Source organism: Sylvia atricapilla, chromosome 13, assembly GCF_009819655.1.
Source record: "Sylvia atricapilla isolate bSylAtr1 chromosome 13, bSylAtr1.pri, whole genome shotgun sequence".
In the NCBI taxonomy this organism is placed as follows: domain Eukaryota; kingdom Metazoa; phylum Chordata; class Aves; order Passeriformes; family Sylviidae; genus Sylvia; species Sylvia atricapilla.
Window position 1 is genome coordinate 13,084,994 of NC_089152.1, and position 16,817 is coordinate 13,101,810.

At 41.3% G+C, this 16,817-nt stretch overlaps 1 protein-coding gene across 1 annotated transcript; it reads right to left on the bottom strand.

Moving 5' to 3' along the window:
• Positions 1 to 5,687: 5,687 nt before the first annotated feature.
• Positions 5,688 to 13,720, bottom strand: PYGO1 (pygopus family PHD finger 1). The gene is made up of 3 exons (XM_066328477.1): positions 13,610 to 13,720; positions 9,165 to 9,250; positions 5,688 to 7,373 (listed from the first exon to the last, which is right to left on the bottom strand). The coding sequence occupies exons 1-3, from the start codon at positions 13,656 to 13,658 to the stop codon at positions 6,252 to 6,254; spliced, it is 1,257 nt and encodes a 418-aa protein (XP_066184574.1). The 5' UTR covers positions 13,659 to 13,720; the 3' UTR covers positions 5,688 to 6,251.
• Positions 13,721 to 16,817: the final 3,097 nt, after the last annotated feature.

Below are 16,817 nucleotides of genomic sequence, written 5' to 3' on the forward strand. Positions count from 1 at the left end.
ATCATTAACAAAAAACAGAAACATTTTATGAGATTCTTTTTATTTCAATAAACTGTTTTGAATATGTGGCTTGGGACCTATATCAGTTACTTTTAAAAATTATTGGTAAAGCAGTGATTTGGTATATGTTAGTTCTGGCATTTTAACCAACAGGTAGAGCTTAGTAATAATTCTATAAACTGGAATAAATAATTCTTTGTATAATCACTTTCCAAGTGTAGAAAGTTATTTTAAAAAATCTATTCGGGCAAACGGTGCTTGAGCCTTCCCTCCCATCCTGTGAGGACAGAAATGGGGCTGAAGGCACAAGACCTTTTCCCATCTGCGTTGAAGTTACTGCAGATTAACACCTTTACAGAGCGTGGAGCTCTCCAGGAGGGGCAGGAGCTGTATTTTCTAATCCATATGACCTCATGCTGCTTCTTGCAGGATTACACCTAATCCAAACACGTTCTCACAGGCAGAACATTAGAAGAGTCCATCTAGGCATTACATCATCTTCAGAAAGTCAACAGGCAACTTCCCCACAAAAATTATCTTTATTTTAAAAGAAATTGAAACCAGACAACAGAAAGCAACAGTTACGTACAGTGCTGGACAAAGTCTACCATATACATTTTCCAAGAACACTTGAATCAGATTCTGATATATGTTCTTCTAAAAGGTAAAAATATCACACTGTTATTAACAAAAAAAATTTAAATGTCAGCAATCTTAATTAGTTTATATTTTGCATTGTTTGGATGGCAGTAGATTGGTAACTTGCCTTTTTCTACTCACTTTTAACTCTAAAAGGAGAATGTGGACAAAAAAATTCCAAGTCAGAAGGCCTTAAAGACCACAGTGCCTGCTCTAAAGGCCACAAACACAAGCTTGCAGGAAAGACTACATTTTAAATAAAAATCCCTAACAACTTTGTATTATTTCACATTTCAGAAAAAAAAAAAAAAAAAAAAACCAAGAAAGAAAAACAACAACAAAAATAATATATTAAGAGCTTGCCCTCCTTAAGTTATGTGGAAGTTCAGATTTAGACCATTCTGTAAAGGAAAAGATGAGTGTCTAGGAACAGACAACTCTCATAACTCCAATCCCAAAACATCTCCTGTACAGCAATTCCTGAAATACAGTGCACAAATCTCCAAATAAAAAGGTAGAGTTGGATCAAAAAATTATTTCGAGGCACCTTCTTTGAACATGAAAAGGAAAATTACGTATGGTAAACAATGCAGAAATAGTTATTCCCTGTGGTGCTGGGATAAGCCATTTCTAAACCAGGAGACAGAGGGTGACACTGAAAACTTCTGGCTAGAGGCAGCACCTCTGAGGGCCTGAACACCACTCAGAACTAATTACCCCAGAACTGATGACACACAGCACTAATGGGATCTTTCTTTTCTTCTATATAAAGCAGAAGTTATCACTTCCACATAAAGAAGTGAATGTGCATAACTCAAGATGTAGTGTAGGACGGTTATATTGCCTTAAAGAGTTCTGCTAAGTACACTTAGTTTCCAATTTTAGGGAAGAGTCTATTCTAATATAGAAAGCTTCTGCCAAAACCTAGCAACTGCAGAATAACTTTAAAATACATCCAGTTCTACATCCTCCTGCAAATAACTAGTCACATCCAATAGACAAAAAAATTATATGCCTTCTAAACAAACAAAAAATGTTCTGTAAAACAAGTAAAGAACGTTAGAATTGAATTTTCACACCCAGGAGCTGATTACTAAATGTTCACCCATTTATCAGTGGATAATATTAAGAAATTTATATTAAATAATGGCAACAAGATGATAATGCATATCAGTGCTGTGTGTTCTGAAAGGTACTCAGTTTTAATCATCATTAATTGCTACCATCTATCATACCTCATTCTATGCAAGATACCTCACCAGCTACCAATCCATAAACAATAATGTTTCACATACTTCATAGAGTAGCTTAAAACACATCATGGTATGAAATAATTTGTATTACATAGTAATTGAATCCCTGGGCACAGGGTTAATGTTGGACAAAGTCTGGAAACTTTTCCAATTTGAATTACATACATTAACTTTGTCACACACCACAGCACTAATGCATGTATTACATCAGACATGCTCTAATTTAAAATCAAAACAAAAAAGTTGTTGCAAAAATACATGTCACCAATGTGGAACACATTCAAGATTGTATAAAAAAGTACTGAACTGATATCCCAAAACAGGTATATTTAAGCAGTACATAAGGAAAGATTAGTTTTAATATGAAACAGTCATTTAAGTCACATACAACATGATAAGAAGCATGACTTCCTTTTTTAAAAATGTTACACCAATACTTTTACTGACAGGCAATGTTTATTTATAAAATGAAAAGAATATATATAATGCAGATGTGTTACTGTATTAAGTTGGAATAAAGACAAATGGTAAAAAGGTGCTACATTTTAACACCACTGATTTTGTAAAAATCTCAAACCATAAAAGTGTTTCACTTGCAAGTATCACAGGCCCCAAACTGCAAACACTTTAAAACATTCTTGACTGTTTGCATGCAGTTTCACTGACTTCATTAATTCTCACATGCTTGAAATTAAGCCTGGAAAATGTGATTACAAAAGTGGTTCTTAGATTAAAAACTTCAGAGGTCACAAAGTATAATCTTCTTTGAGCAGCCCCCAAAATTATATTTTTGTTTTAAGTAGAGCAAACTTCATTACTTTTCTCTAGCTTCTTTCATCTGAAGATCTCAAATAGTAACTAGGCCTCTAAACAACCTTTGGAAGTAAGCATCAGTCCCATCTTCTTTCAGAAGAGACAGGCACAAACAGTTAACCTGCTAGTTTCAAGTTGTAGAAGAAATGAGTAAAACAGGAAGAAACAGGATTTTTGCTACCTGCCCTCTAGTCTGTATCCAGCACTGTCACTTACATGTTTTCTCATTTAAAACTGATCACTAGCAAAAAAGTATTAAGGACAGCACAATCCAATTTATACCTGTTTATTTCAGCCTGGGGGGGGGGGGGGGGTGGGGGAAATTTGGGAGCAATATAAGGCTGCATTTCTGATCATGACCAGAAACTATTTTAAAAGGACACAGGCATTTCCCATAAAAATGTTAAGGTTTGCAAGATTTACAAAATCTTTGCAATATTTTTGGTGTGCAGCACCAGTACAGTCTAAATCACCAGTAATGAAAGAAGCACATGAGAGTTCAATACAAATTGTTTCATGTATTACAAAAAACCTCACCTATTCTAATCAACCCCCCCGCCCTCCCTCCCACCCATCATTCTAGAACTAACTTCTAGTGCTAATCAGCTGACATTTTCCTAGTACCTTACTAATTAAACATGATTGCTGTCTTTCCTGTGCATACTTGAACTACTACTTAGTCAACACATGCAGAGAAAACCAAAATATAACTGCTTTCTAGATAAAGAGTTCAAGTATGCCAAGAGCATATCAGTAGGGCAAGCATATGGGCTGGATGACTTCTGGAGATCCTTGTCAGTCCTGTCTCTAGGATCAGTGTGCTAACAAGTGTGGGGTTGGTTGTTCATTTCTTTTTATTTCATATCATTGACATTTGCTAATGCTGTGAACTTACAGGTTAATAAATGCAGAAAATTTACTGGGTTACAAACCCAATATTATACCAGTTTAGAAAAATCTAAAATAAATTGTTGGAATAAGTTTCACAAATACACAATTTAAGGCCTAATGAAATGATATTCTAGTTGATTTTAAGTATTTAAGAACACTATATTTAAATACAAATGTCCCAACAGCTAATCTAGGAAAATAGTTGCCTAACTTCATGTTGGGTTGAAGAAAAGATTAAGAAATACATGGCTATTTTAAATATAATGTCTGCTCCAAAATGTTAAAACATGAATTGGACTTCTGAGAACAAATGCCCCCAAATATTCTCACAGGATGCATGGAGAGTAGGAAAAATAACAATATCATCATTGGAGCTTTGGTTGAATTTTCACTGAGCAACTTACTTCATTTATATTACTGTAGGTGTGAACCAGCTCCATTATGTTCACAGTGCTAATTGTTGCAGAGATTAAACTGATTCCCAGAGGAACAAATCTATCTAAACAAGGTTTGGTTTAATTGCTACTTCAGGTACCAAAAGCGAATTCAAACAGTCTGTTAGTCATTAGGAAAACTACTGAGGAATAAATCTCACTAACAGAGGTTGTGGCTTGTTTGGTTTTTCGTTGGTGGTTTTAAAATCACACCTCTAAAAAAACAAGATTAAGTCTAGTTAATGTATTAAATTAAAGCAACTAGTGATGACAACAGAAGCTCTGGATTGATCTATCTCACACTTTACATCTCCATACATGAAAATTCTCAAGATATGAAATGTCACTTACACTTTAGACATTATTTTATTTCTTCTGATGAGAGGCAAAACTTTTCACTTTTAAAATAAAACAAGTTGTATGGATTTGCACAGCATCTTCCACGAATGTAGAGAGTAGAGCTCAATTAAAATCAAACATGATCATGAACTATCAAACAGGCCTTACTTTCATTAATTAGCATGGCTTACCATAAAAACTACCTCTTTATTAGATGACTGTATATTCTCTATAAACTCCTATATCATTCATCATCACAGAGCTGAAAAATCTATCACATGAAGGAACATGACTAGTACCTGTAAGCTTAACATATAATTTAATTGCTGTTTAAAGACTGTTTCCAGCACAGTGGTACGTATTCCAAGCAGAATCTGCTATCACAGTGCCTCCTTTTATTAATTCAAAAGGACATTTCTCTCAAAAGAAACTTTTCCAGTTGCATGTGCAACTCCACCACACTGCTAAGGCTGAACTGCTCAAGGCTAGATGCTTCCCAACATTCAAGAGAGAAAGGGAGTTATTTCTGAGTTTAAGAATAAGATCAAATTACCCTTATTAAAATAGAATTTCTTAACATCATACATGAAGCTCTAGTGCCATTCATACTTGTCAGTAGGATATCAGGTTTAGGAAAGGAGCTAAACTCCTGACTACTTAGTTCTGATGTGAGCTAAACTCACCTGATGTGACAGCTGTATTTTCTTTCTTCACCATAGACTTCCCACCCCCTCACTGCAAGTTTGGCTGAGGCAGAGGTGAGAATTTAGTTTTAAGACTTTGCTAACCAAATTATCATGCAATGCAGAGCCTGTGAAGAGCACACTCCATTGCCTTGCCCCCTTCCTTCGTGCCAAGTGGACTGTGTAAGCTCAGGGTGACTGAGCAGGCTGGAGCTGACAGCCCTAGAAGCTGGGCAGGATTTTCCGTGCACTACTTCATCCACAGTTCTCAGGCAGCACTGAGGCAGGAGACTGGAACCATCAGTGAAAAAGAATGAGAGAGAGGTGCATGACTGCACAACCATGACAGATACAAAGACTTTATCCCAAGGTATGTCCTCAAGATAAATGAATTTAGGTTACATGCGCAACCCTACTTTTGGCATTCTCTAGATTTAAAGCAGTAGACTTCATAAACTCAATGTGTTCTTTTTCCAATTTAATCCTATTTCACAACGATTTCCAAATAATGCAAGACCTAGCAAGAGCCTTCAGCAAGTAATTGCTGAGAAGTCAAGAGATTATTGCCTTTTCAAGGAAACAGAAATGTGTAATAGTTAGTGGGTTTCATTGTGTTACTAAGCATGAATTCATGATTTTTGAATAGCATATTAATGCTTTACTTCAAAAATAGGAAAAAGCACATACAAAATTCTCTGCATTTACCCTAAAATAACAACTATTAGTACTGCACATTCCTCCATGTCATCTCTACTATATTCAAAGAAAGGCTATTGAGAACATCAATAACAGACATTCACTCCAAAAGAAAAAAACGAAGTAATGAGTACTTGCAAATATAGTACCATTAAAACCAAGCACTAAATGCTAGTGTTAGTTAACACATTAATACACACCAACAAATTAGGGCTATTCATACAGGCACATTTTTTCCTTCAATAATATTGTCAATGTCCATCCTACTTCCGATCAATTGTCAGTTCCATCAGAAACAAAAAATATCCCATCCTGTAAAACATTTGCACACATAAAACTAAGAGTACGAAAGCTGACATGGAAATTTATGAATGAAAAGAGATTAGGGAAAAAAAAGATTATAGCAATCAAACACAAGTGATTGTCTGCAGAAAGTGAAGTACCCAATTTGTATCCGAATTTTCATAGCAAGTATCTGCTCCCTAGCAGCCAGTCAGGCTGTGTCAGCCTTCTGTGTTCAGTGCAGGTGGTCCTGCAGCCTCCCTCGTGCGCATTAACTGCACATCCTTGTCAGCCATGCAAGTGTCACAGCCCCACACTGCCGACGCCTCCGCCGTGAGGAGGCCATAGGCCGACTCTGTCATGCCTGTGCAGATCCGATGGAACCATTTCTGGCAAGAGGCTTCACACAGGATGGCATCCTGGTCATCGTTGACTTCATGTGTACAAATTCCACACGGGTAGACGGGCTCAGAGGACGAGTGTCCATGACGACTGGGATGGAGGGGTGTTTTGCTGCTCTTTTCAGAGTTGCATCCCTCCGCAGCACCTCGAGGCTGGCGGGACTTGCTCTGTGTGCCATTTGCGTGGCCAGCGTTGGTGTTCTCAGCACTATTAGAATGGCTGTTATCCTGATTTACCACATTGTTTCGAGTAACATTTTTTAGGTCACTGTTACCTTGACTCACAACGTCCTCTGTCCTGTGATGATGCTGATGAGCAGCAGTGTTCTGGCTGGATGCTTTGCTTGCACCCTGACTAAAGTCTTGCTTTTGTGCTGATGGTTTTGTCTGGTTGTACGTGTTTGGTGGAGCAACAAAAGAATGGTTTGACTCTAGCTGAGAATTTGGAAAATTTGGATTGTTTCCAGGCCCAAAGTTAGTTGGCACATCAGGGTGAGGTATCTGACCAGAATGGCCAAAGTTCTCCCCAGGATTTGGCCTGAAATGCTGAGCAGGCATATTGACATTTTGATTTATCTGACCACTGCCGTAAGGTGGTTGATTCCCAAAACCTGGGTTATCATGTGGACCAAAGCTGAAGGAGTGGGGTCGACTAAAACCCATGCCAACAGGGTTTTGAGGGAGAGGATGTGGTTGGTTTCTGAGGGAGTAAGAACCACCGTATGGTGAGGACACTCTGGGCAGCATGTGAGGTGGCATTCTGAACGTGTTATAGCCTCCAAAGCCAGGATAACCAGGATTACTAAAATATGGATTTCCTGAAGGAAGTGGTTTATAAGACACAGTATTATAGTTGTCATCAAATGGATTTGCAGCTACGAGGTGGTCAGAGCTTGGGTTCGGTGGTGGAGCATATTCAGATGGAGGAGGAAATGTTGACCCCTACAAATATTTTAAATACAAAACTTTAATTAGTTTTAGTATTTCCCTGCAAGACAGACTAACCAAAAAGGTTCTGGATTAGCAATACAACTGCTGAAAGAACTGTTCAGCTGTTGTGTAAAATTCACCTACTGTACCCTGCCAGGCTGTCTGAAATTTCAGTACAGAGGCAACAGAGGAGCTTGGGCTCCAGATAATCTGGTGATTTATAGTAGTCTCAGTGTTTTAAAAAGTTTGCAGTTGAAAATACTACTTGATATGTGACTTCTATTTCATAATCTTTTACAAAATACAAGCAACAATACAGAAATCCAACTGCCACAAACACATACACAAAGTATTTCCAACTGTTGAAGAGCAGATTTGAAGCTCAAATTTTTTGAGCTTAATATATTTTGAAATAAACATTTCCATTTCCTTAATTTCATTTTGGGTTCATGTTACTGAATACATATCTCTTAAGACACCCCACTGCTGTGAGGATATACAAACCTAGTGGTACTGTAACCCTAAAAAAGGCATTTATAATACAGGAGTCAGCAGACTGCTATTTTCTATAGTCTGTAGAATATTCCATGCTGTACATTTCTATACCAAACAGAGCATTCAGTGATTGTGGACAGTCTGCAAAGCATAGTCAGTAGGTAGGAAACATGAGGATTATGCTCTGGTTGCAGAGCATAATCAAGTGTTTAATGGAGCCCAGAGTCTGTTTAAATGTCACCAGTGCAGTCATACAATTGAAATTCATTCTAGATTAGCCTGTAGGAAACATCTGCTGGGTTCACACTCATGCTAACTGTGCTCACAGAAAGCGCTTCCTTCTAAGTACTAATAAAGTAAGACTGAAAATTTATTAAAAAAATTCATTGCTGCAGTGCAAATTTTAACCTGGTCAGAAGGAACACAAGCTAATCTACATATCCTCTAGAGTTATTACCATTCCAAAACACAAGGAAACTCCACTAAGAAAGAGGTGTGAAACCTCGTGAAGAAACTGAAAAATTCTCAGAGCAGGTTTCAGCATAATTACTTTAAAACAAAGCAAAAATGAAGAAAACAGATCCACAGCTCAATGGACTCTGCATAGGCCTAACAGAAAGTGATTGTTTTCTTACCTAACTAAAGGTATTCCCACTGGGCAGTACCAAATTAACAGATACTCTCACTCAAAGCTGAATAAACACACAAAGGAAAACTTGGCACTACAGATATCCAATTGCTTAAGGTATTTTGTATTGAGGCTTTCTTTTCTGGAAAGAAAAACTGCCTAGAAATGTCACATTGCAGGGATTCACTGGAAAGGAGCCCTACCTGCCTTAGCTTTTGCTAGAAAATCATCTGGGGAGCATGCCAAGAGTTTGGTCAAAGCATTAACAATTTGTACTTATTTATTAGTCAACAAACCTACACATACAGGAATGAAAATAAGGAGAGAAGTAGTATCATGGCAGCTACTCAGGCTGTACAGATTTCTACCAATGGCTACAAAGTCATTAAAAAAAAAAGTCTGTCCCAGAATCAAACCCCTATGGTAAAAGTACAAGTTGTTGCAGTCTGAATGTGCTCCTCTCTTTATATGTCTTTGGCAACTTACAGGGATTAAAACTTCAGCACAAATAACTAGCATTTAGGAAGATTTCAACTTCAAAGTAAAACTGAAATACTTGGTATGTAGTTGCTATTTCTGACAACAAACTGATACTCTGAACAATGAGAGACAGTCATACCAGCAAACATCATGTGAGTGCACCATTTATTAAGAATTTAAAAGAAGCAAAGGGAATTTACCTGTGTATTTGCTTTGCGCTTTTTCTTATCAGGGCTTCCAAGCTGAACTCCTGGTCCTCCTAACCCATCCAATCCACTGTCACCACCTACAAGATGTCAATCAGTGCATTAATTTTCTTGCAGATTGTATCGTAAGTTTGCCTGCAACTACCACAGCCTCAGATCTCTGTTACAAATTCTGAACTCGCATTGACTCTGGTGCCTTATGTTGCAAGCGCTAAGGGAGCACACATCTGAAGGTAAGCTAACACCCCTCCTATACCTCTGTCTACTATCACTTTCACGTCCCATTCATCCTCATTCTTATTGAAATAAACATTTCCATTTATTTTATTTTTATTCATCCCTTGGTTCTTAACATGTCCATGCCACCAGTTAAAAGTATTTCTTGTTTGCATAAATCATAAAACTTTCAATAGAACTGCAAAAAGCCATGTCTAAGACTCACCTCTTATTTAACTCACAAAGACACAGCACTTATCAAACTCAGTGTAGCAATATACAAGAGTGTTACAATCCACTACGAAGGAAAAGCAAACAGTAGCAGATCCATTAACAAGAACCACTGAAAACTTGCCATGTTGTTTAGACGCATCTCCAGTGTATCAAACCTAAATTTCACTAAATGCAAGACTTGATCAAACAAAAAGACACCTGCCAATAATTAAGTGAACCAACCCACATCTGCAGAAAGTCCACAGAATAACAGCAAGGCCATCCTGGCACAAAAAGATGTAAGGAATGTTCATTTCACCAGTTGCTCAATCAGACTTGACTCCAAGCAATAGAAAGAGATATCTGTACTTCACCTAGAATTTTCCACCTTCCACAACAGTAGGACAAGCTCTCAAATTTGTATGAATTTTAAAACCCTACTTTGACCATAGATGAAAAATAAGTCAAACACACTCATTATTATCCTTAACTGTCTTCATGGGGCTCAAGTGAAATTGCCACAATACGGGAAAACAAAGAAAATCCTGAGCTGAAGTATGAAAAGCAATTTCAGGTGATACAAGAGCAACACATGGTAAAGTATTAACATCATTATATTAAGAAACTTAAATTATATTAATTTTTTGTTTCCCAGGATCATTAAGATAATAGCTTATTTGCTCTTTAATATAAGTATATAGTAATAGCACAGAACAGTAAGCAGGCAATCCCATCTAAAAAATTTACTGTTGTTTGTTTAAAATTGGTATTCAGAATGCGTGTCAAACTTCATCAAGATGCAAGCATCCAGCTGAACACACAGGTCTTCATTACCAAAGACAACCCGGAGATAACTGTGAATTATCAACAGCATTATGCAAAGCAGCACAATGTATGACATTACAGTGCTCTGTTAGACAAGTGCTCCCAGCAGACAGGTAAACCAGCTTTAGGAGTATTCAGCACTTCTCATAGGGAAGTTGCAGTCCTACTGTACACAGACCAAAATATCCAAGGTATTTGAAATACTCCTGATCCAAGGAGGCCTGACAAATTTACAAATTTCCACTCCTAGCACTTCCTGCCTTTGTTTGTTTGTTTGTTTGAGGTTTCAGGGAATTTACCAGTCCTACTTCAAGTAAGACCCAAGTGACTCCAGTTCTGCCTCTGCTTAAATAAGTTCCTTTTGGCTCTAGCTGCCACTGTTGAAATTTTATTTTATTTTTCATTACACATGAGGAAGATACATGGATATCCCAGATCAACATCCATCAAATTTTAAGCCTGAATTTCAAAGACAATGACATGACATTACAATCAAGTTCCCAAAATGAACTTATGCATGCACATAGCATATTGTGGTCTAAGATACCTTAAGAGATACTAGGGATTACTTTTTTAAAAAAGACGTTTTTTGCCTTCATTTAGAATATACAATCCTCCATATACTTAGTGTGCTATGAAACACTGCCACTGCATCACCTGTAGATACTAAACGATTACTGCATTAAGTTTTACATCAAGAATTATGGCAAATTTCCCCTAAATTTTAACTCTATAAATCATCTTCTTTATAATCTATTTTCTCAAAACTGTTCCTGTACTTTCTATCAACTTCTTCTTCTGCGTTCCTGTAAGTTTATACTAAATTTAGTGTAAGATTGCACTGATCCTCACAACTGCATAAATCACACTCCTGTCCATGTCCCTGTACTCTTAAAGCATAAATGACATTAACCACTGATAGCAAAATATTAAAAATACCCAGATTTATTAAAATAAATTCAACAACTAGCAGCACAGACATCAGCAAATCTGTGATCAAGTAGAATACTGAGGGTCATATGCAAATGCTGGTTTACAGCAGCTGAAGTTAAAACTTTATAAAACTACGTATAAATCCCTCTCTGGGATATCATTCTTCAAAAGCATAAGCACATGAACATTAGAATTCCAGTGACAAGTTCCATCCATTTCTACCTGAATTACTTTCATCAGCAAGGCCATTCACATGCCTCGGTTTACAGAAGGAAGTCCTGTGTCTGGAAAGGCACAAAGCTTTTGTATTTTCAGTTCTCACTGTGTGAGGTCAATGATTTAATTCAGCCCTAAGAATTTTTATTTTCCCTGTGGGTTCTATAATGATTTAATTTATACATGAAAGGAAACAGAATGTTAGTCCTAGCATACCTCCAGAAAAGAGTGAATAAGGCCCATTTTCAAGAAGCCAAAATAAACTTTCCACAAAGTCACTTTTGGTACCTACCACACAGACTTTCATTAAAGGTGTACCAAGCATTTTGGAACTCTGCACTGATGAAAAATTATTAATTGTCCAAGACTAATTTTTCTTTTGACTGGGACATCATCTATCTCATGGATCTAAAGATATAAATACATATCTGATAACTATTCCCCTATTAAACTACAGATAAAATAAATTTCAGCCATTCACACTTGGGTAAAGGAGAAGAGATAAGCCTCATATTCTCTTGTACTTCATGCATACCTAAGACAGACATTTTCAGTTTTAGCTAGGAGAATTGCAAGTTGCAGTTTTGTTTACACATTAAGGGATTTTGACTTTGCATGTAATTTATGCATACTTAACATACTGCAAATACAGTATGGAATATTTTCATATTCACTGACAAATCTCTGTCTAGGTTTTTAGAGGATGGATGCCAGAGTCTTTTTAAACAGTGCTTCATCTCAGTAAGGACATTTTCCCAAGAAACATAAATGGCTGAATAAACTTTTCATTATAGACAGAAAACTAAAAATAGTCTAATTTCAACCAGATTTGGTGAGCCTATTCTGTGGCCCTGAGACTGTAAACAGTTTTGATATAAAGCTGTAATTGGGTGGAACTTGGTGGGTAACTCCGGCATGTGAAACCATATATGCTTAAATATTTGCAGAATCAGGGCTTGAGAGCAGAGGAGTCTAATGAATCCCAGTCTCCTTTGTAACACTACTGTGTGTTTTCATTCTCTCATTTTCAAGCTTGCAATCCAGCTGTTACTATAACAGTTTTAGAAAAGCAAACTGTAAATCAATGACAACATGCACGGTGGAATCTGCACCTTTTCCCACTTATCCAACTGGAAAAAAATGCTTAAAACCTCAAGAACAATAGAATTCCAGGGGCAAAACAGGAGGTAAAAAAATGAGAAGCACTAAATTGGAAATTCTATAATTTTGCAATGATTTTCACCCAACTCAGTCACCCATCCTGCTATCTTTGATTATTTCATTCAGAAAGGCATTCTGTGTCTAAGGACTATAAGGACACTACTATCACGACGCAGGCTGATGTGCCACTGCCATTAAAGTCAGCTGCACTGCCGAAGTCAGAGGAGATCCTGCATTTCTGCCCTTCTCCATATGCCTTTGAAAGAAATGTATACTTCAAGCCTCACCAGAGCCATACACCAGTGCTATGAGTAAAGAATAATATTTCGATTGTTTTTTCCATTTCCCGAAAAGGGAAAGACAAAACCCCAATCAGACTCAAGCACAGGAGCCAGGACTGGGGCAGAAGAGCGAACACTCAAGTGTAATTTATGGGCTCTGCATCAGCACGAACTCGGACATGTGGCACTGCCGCCGTATTCCCTTGCACCAGCAGTATGCTCGCTGCATACTAATGTGCTGCACATCCCCAGACACACAAGAGACAGGACCGCACGCCGCCCTCCCCCGCGGGGCACACCTGCGCGCACGGCGAGCCCCGGGGCTGCCGTTCAAGGCCCGCAGGCTGCCCGAGCCCGCGGGGCCCGGCCGGGCCCCACCGACCAAACTTCGAGCGGCCCCCGCACCGCCGGCCCCGCCGCAGCCGCAGGGAGGGAGCGAGGCGGGGGCGGCCCGGCCCGCGCTGCGCGGCTCGGGGACCCGGCGGGCGGCGGCGGCGCGGGCGGTGCGCGCATCCCGCGGCTCGGCCAGCGCTCCGCACGGGAGCCAGGCCCCGGCGGCGGCCGCCCCCGGGCCCGGCCCAGCCCCCGCCGTACCTCGGGATCTCTTCAGCGCGATGGGGTCCTTCTCCTGTTCCGCTGACATTACAGACAGCAGCGCATGGCTCCCAGGGCGGCGAGAATCGGGGCTCTTTGATGCTGCTGCCGCCGCCGCCGCCGGCCCGCACCCCGCCCCCTCCGCCCCCGCCTCCTCCGCCGCCGCCCCCCGCCCGCTGCTGCCGTAGCCGCCGCCGCCCCAGCAGCGGAGCTACGAGACTTTGCAAAGTTTGGGAGCGGGAGGGCTCCGCCGCGGCCCGCGGCGGGGGCCAGGCCGGGCGGGGTCCGGCGAGCGGAGCGCCGCTGCCCCGAGGCCGCCCAGGGGTCCGCGGAGCGCCGAGCCGCGCCGGGCAGGGCCCCCGCAGGCTGCGGGCGCCCGCCTCGCCCGGCCCCCGCCGCCGGGGCTGCCGGGCCCCGCGCAGCGCCCCCGCCGGACACGGCGCCGCTCAGCGCGCCGAGCCCCCGCTGCCCGCCGGCTCCCGGGCGCGCAGGGGCGGCAGCGGCCGCGGGGCGCTCCGCGGGGCTCCCCCTGCTCCCGCCATGAGCGCGGCGGGACTGCCGGCCCCGGCCGCGCCGCCGCTCCGAACAAAGGCGCCGCGCTGGGGCGGCTCCGCCGGCGCCACCACCCTCCCCTCGGCCGCCGCTGGGGCTCGGTCCGGCCGCGGGACAGCCGCGGGCCGGGCCGGGGCCGGCGGTGCCCGTGAGCGCGGGGGGGCAGCGGCAGGAGCGGGGCAGGGGCCGCCTCCGCCGCCGTGACGGGGGAGTCGCTGGCCGGGACCGGGTCGGTGGTTCCGCGGCTCCGGTGCGGCACGTGCCTGACGCCCGCTTCCCGCCTCCAGGCTGCGGCTCCCGCTCTCCCAGCGCGCGGGCGGCTGTCTGAAGCGCTGGAGCACCGCGCTCCGGCGGCCCCGGCCCGCGGGGGACCTTCCGCACGGAGAGCTCCGCACACACGGCTGCCACCCGCCGTCTCTGCCCCGGGGTACCGCACAAACCACCGGGCCCAGCCGGTGCCCTCACAGCCTCCCTAAACCCTGCGGAACCCTTGAAAACACACGGGGACAAGAGAAATCGCTGCCAGTGTCGGTGTATTTGTGTGCAAACACGTTCTGCCTCGGTTTCCCATCTTATGAAGTGGCTGCGTTTTAGCGGTGTTACATATGGAATTTTTGATCCAGATCAAAATTTTTAATCAACTGCATTCAAAGTACCATTTGCATAAAGGTTTGTTCTTCCTATGCGGATAAAAAATACCCAGCTGTACAGAATAGGGTTTGCTCACATGCCTGACTTCAAAATACTTGGCAGTGCTATTTCTTTATGTACTTTCTTATTAGAGGGATAGTTGAGACTTTTCCAGTATTTGGAACATTTTTTCTGAGGGGAAAAAGTTACATTCTTGTAAAGTTTAAGATAGTGGTATAGCTATTAGACATGCAAAATGCAAAAGTGAAGTGGAGAAAGTAATTCAATTTGTGTTGATTTCTGTCCTTCCCTAGACATCATTTTTATTTGTCCACAGCCTCTTACTTTGCAGCGATCCCAGATGCGCATACCTCAAAGTACAGCACACCACCAGTATTCTCAGGAGATGAGATGCTTGATTTTGTGTAATCTTACCGAAGGGAAGTAGAGCCTGTTATTAGCAAGGTGGGTGTGAGCTTGTCTATATTTGGAGGAAGATGTGCCTTATCTGTGAGGAGATTTGCATTTTCTGTGGCAGAGCTTGCTGCAGGCCGGGCTGATCCTCCCAGGGCTGCAGGAGCTTTGTGCACGGCTGCCGTGTAATGGCATGTAGACTGTAATTATGGATGCGCAGATTGATGTCACTGAGTCTGTAAAGATTCCTACGGGGAGATTGTCTGCATCAGAAATGGGAGCTGGGAATTCAGATTTAACCCAGTGCTCTAGTTGCAAAAAATTATGTCTGTTTTGCTGTTCATCCAAATTCAGCTTTTAACTGGCTCAGGTCTTTTGTGTGCAGTCTCTGAAAATCCTGTTGGACTCACTTCTAAACTCTCATTGGAAATAGCTGATGTGGTGTCTGAAAGGAGCTGATTCACTGGCTCAGGTGCCTGCTACACCAGCATCCCAAATATTTCCCAAAAATCGACAGAAGTTCTCATTATGCCATGCTATTCACCACTTGATAAGCCTCACTGCTCATTTGTTGTCCTTAAAATTATTCCAACCTTTCTTCCCCTAAAAAGCTGGCATTAATTAAGAAGGCTTAGGGGTAGCTAGTTAGGAAGCTTCCAACACCTAAGTGGAAGTTACCAAGAAAAGAGAGACAAAGCTCTTCACAGAAGAGTGTGACAGAAAAATTAGACCTATAATTTGAAATGAGCTTCTAACGGGGCAAAACCCAGAATATCCTGGTCCAAATTCAGCATTAGGCTTCTTTGTGCCAGAGGCTGGACTCGAAGTCAAGACCTCCAAAGTCCTTTTGAACCATAATGATGCTGTCATTCTCAAGTAAATTTTCTTCTTTTTCTTTTTGAACAATACCAACCACACAGAAAGCACTTAGTCCCTGCCAGAGTACTCAGTTGTGAACACTGTTGTTCAGTATAACCAGTCCTGACTGTGAGAAGGGTGACTTTGGTGAGATAACAGTGACTTCAACCATTCGTCAGACCTAAACATTTTCTTAAGTATAGAGGAGCTGGTTTGATAACTTCTAGGGTCTTTTCCATCTGAATTCAGATTAAAAAGAAGGCTACTAAATGAGTCTTTTTGTGCAAAATATGAGAAGGCAGAGGAAGTTTTTTTTAATTGTCGTCATAGCATCTGGACATTCAACACTGTTTAACCTTTCAGGAGACAAATATTAATTAGACTTGGATCTATAATAGATTTTTATAGCATTTTTTTTTCATGTGTATCTACTGCATATCTCAGGAGCAGGGAGTAGCAGAGCACAGAAGCCCATTTTGACTACATATGAATGTATGCAGAAGTGCTGGTGGAAAAAAAATATAAACACTTTAGAGAAATTTACTGATGTTTAAGGAATTCAGAAAAGGAAAAAAATAAAAGATCTGTTCTGTTTGATTTTATGGAGGTCAAGATACTATCTCAGAGGAACAAAATTAAGAAATAAAAAAGAAAGTGTGACATCTGAAGAAAATAAGCCAGAAACTGGCTAAACTGTAATCTTGGCCACTTCCAGTACCAGGGGGAAGTCCGGATGTTTTTCTCTCATGTAAGC

Bases quoted from the DNA above. Each gene is read 5' to 3' on its own strand.
- PYGO1 (XM_066328477.1), bottom strand. From the start codon at position 13,658: ATGTCAGCGGAACAGGAGAAGGACCCCATCGCGCTGAAGAGATCCCGA. The intron at 9,251-13,609 runs GTACGGCGGGGG...GACATCTTGTAG, and splicing joins CGCGCTGAAGAGATCCCGAG to GTGGTGACAGTGGATTGGAT. The intron at 7,374-9,164 runs GTAAATTCCCTT...AAATATTTGTAG, and splicing joins AGCGCAAAGCAAATACACAG to GGGTCAACATTTCCTCCTCC.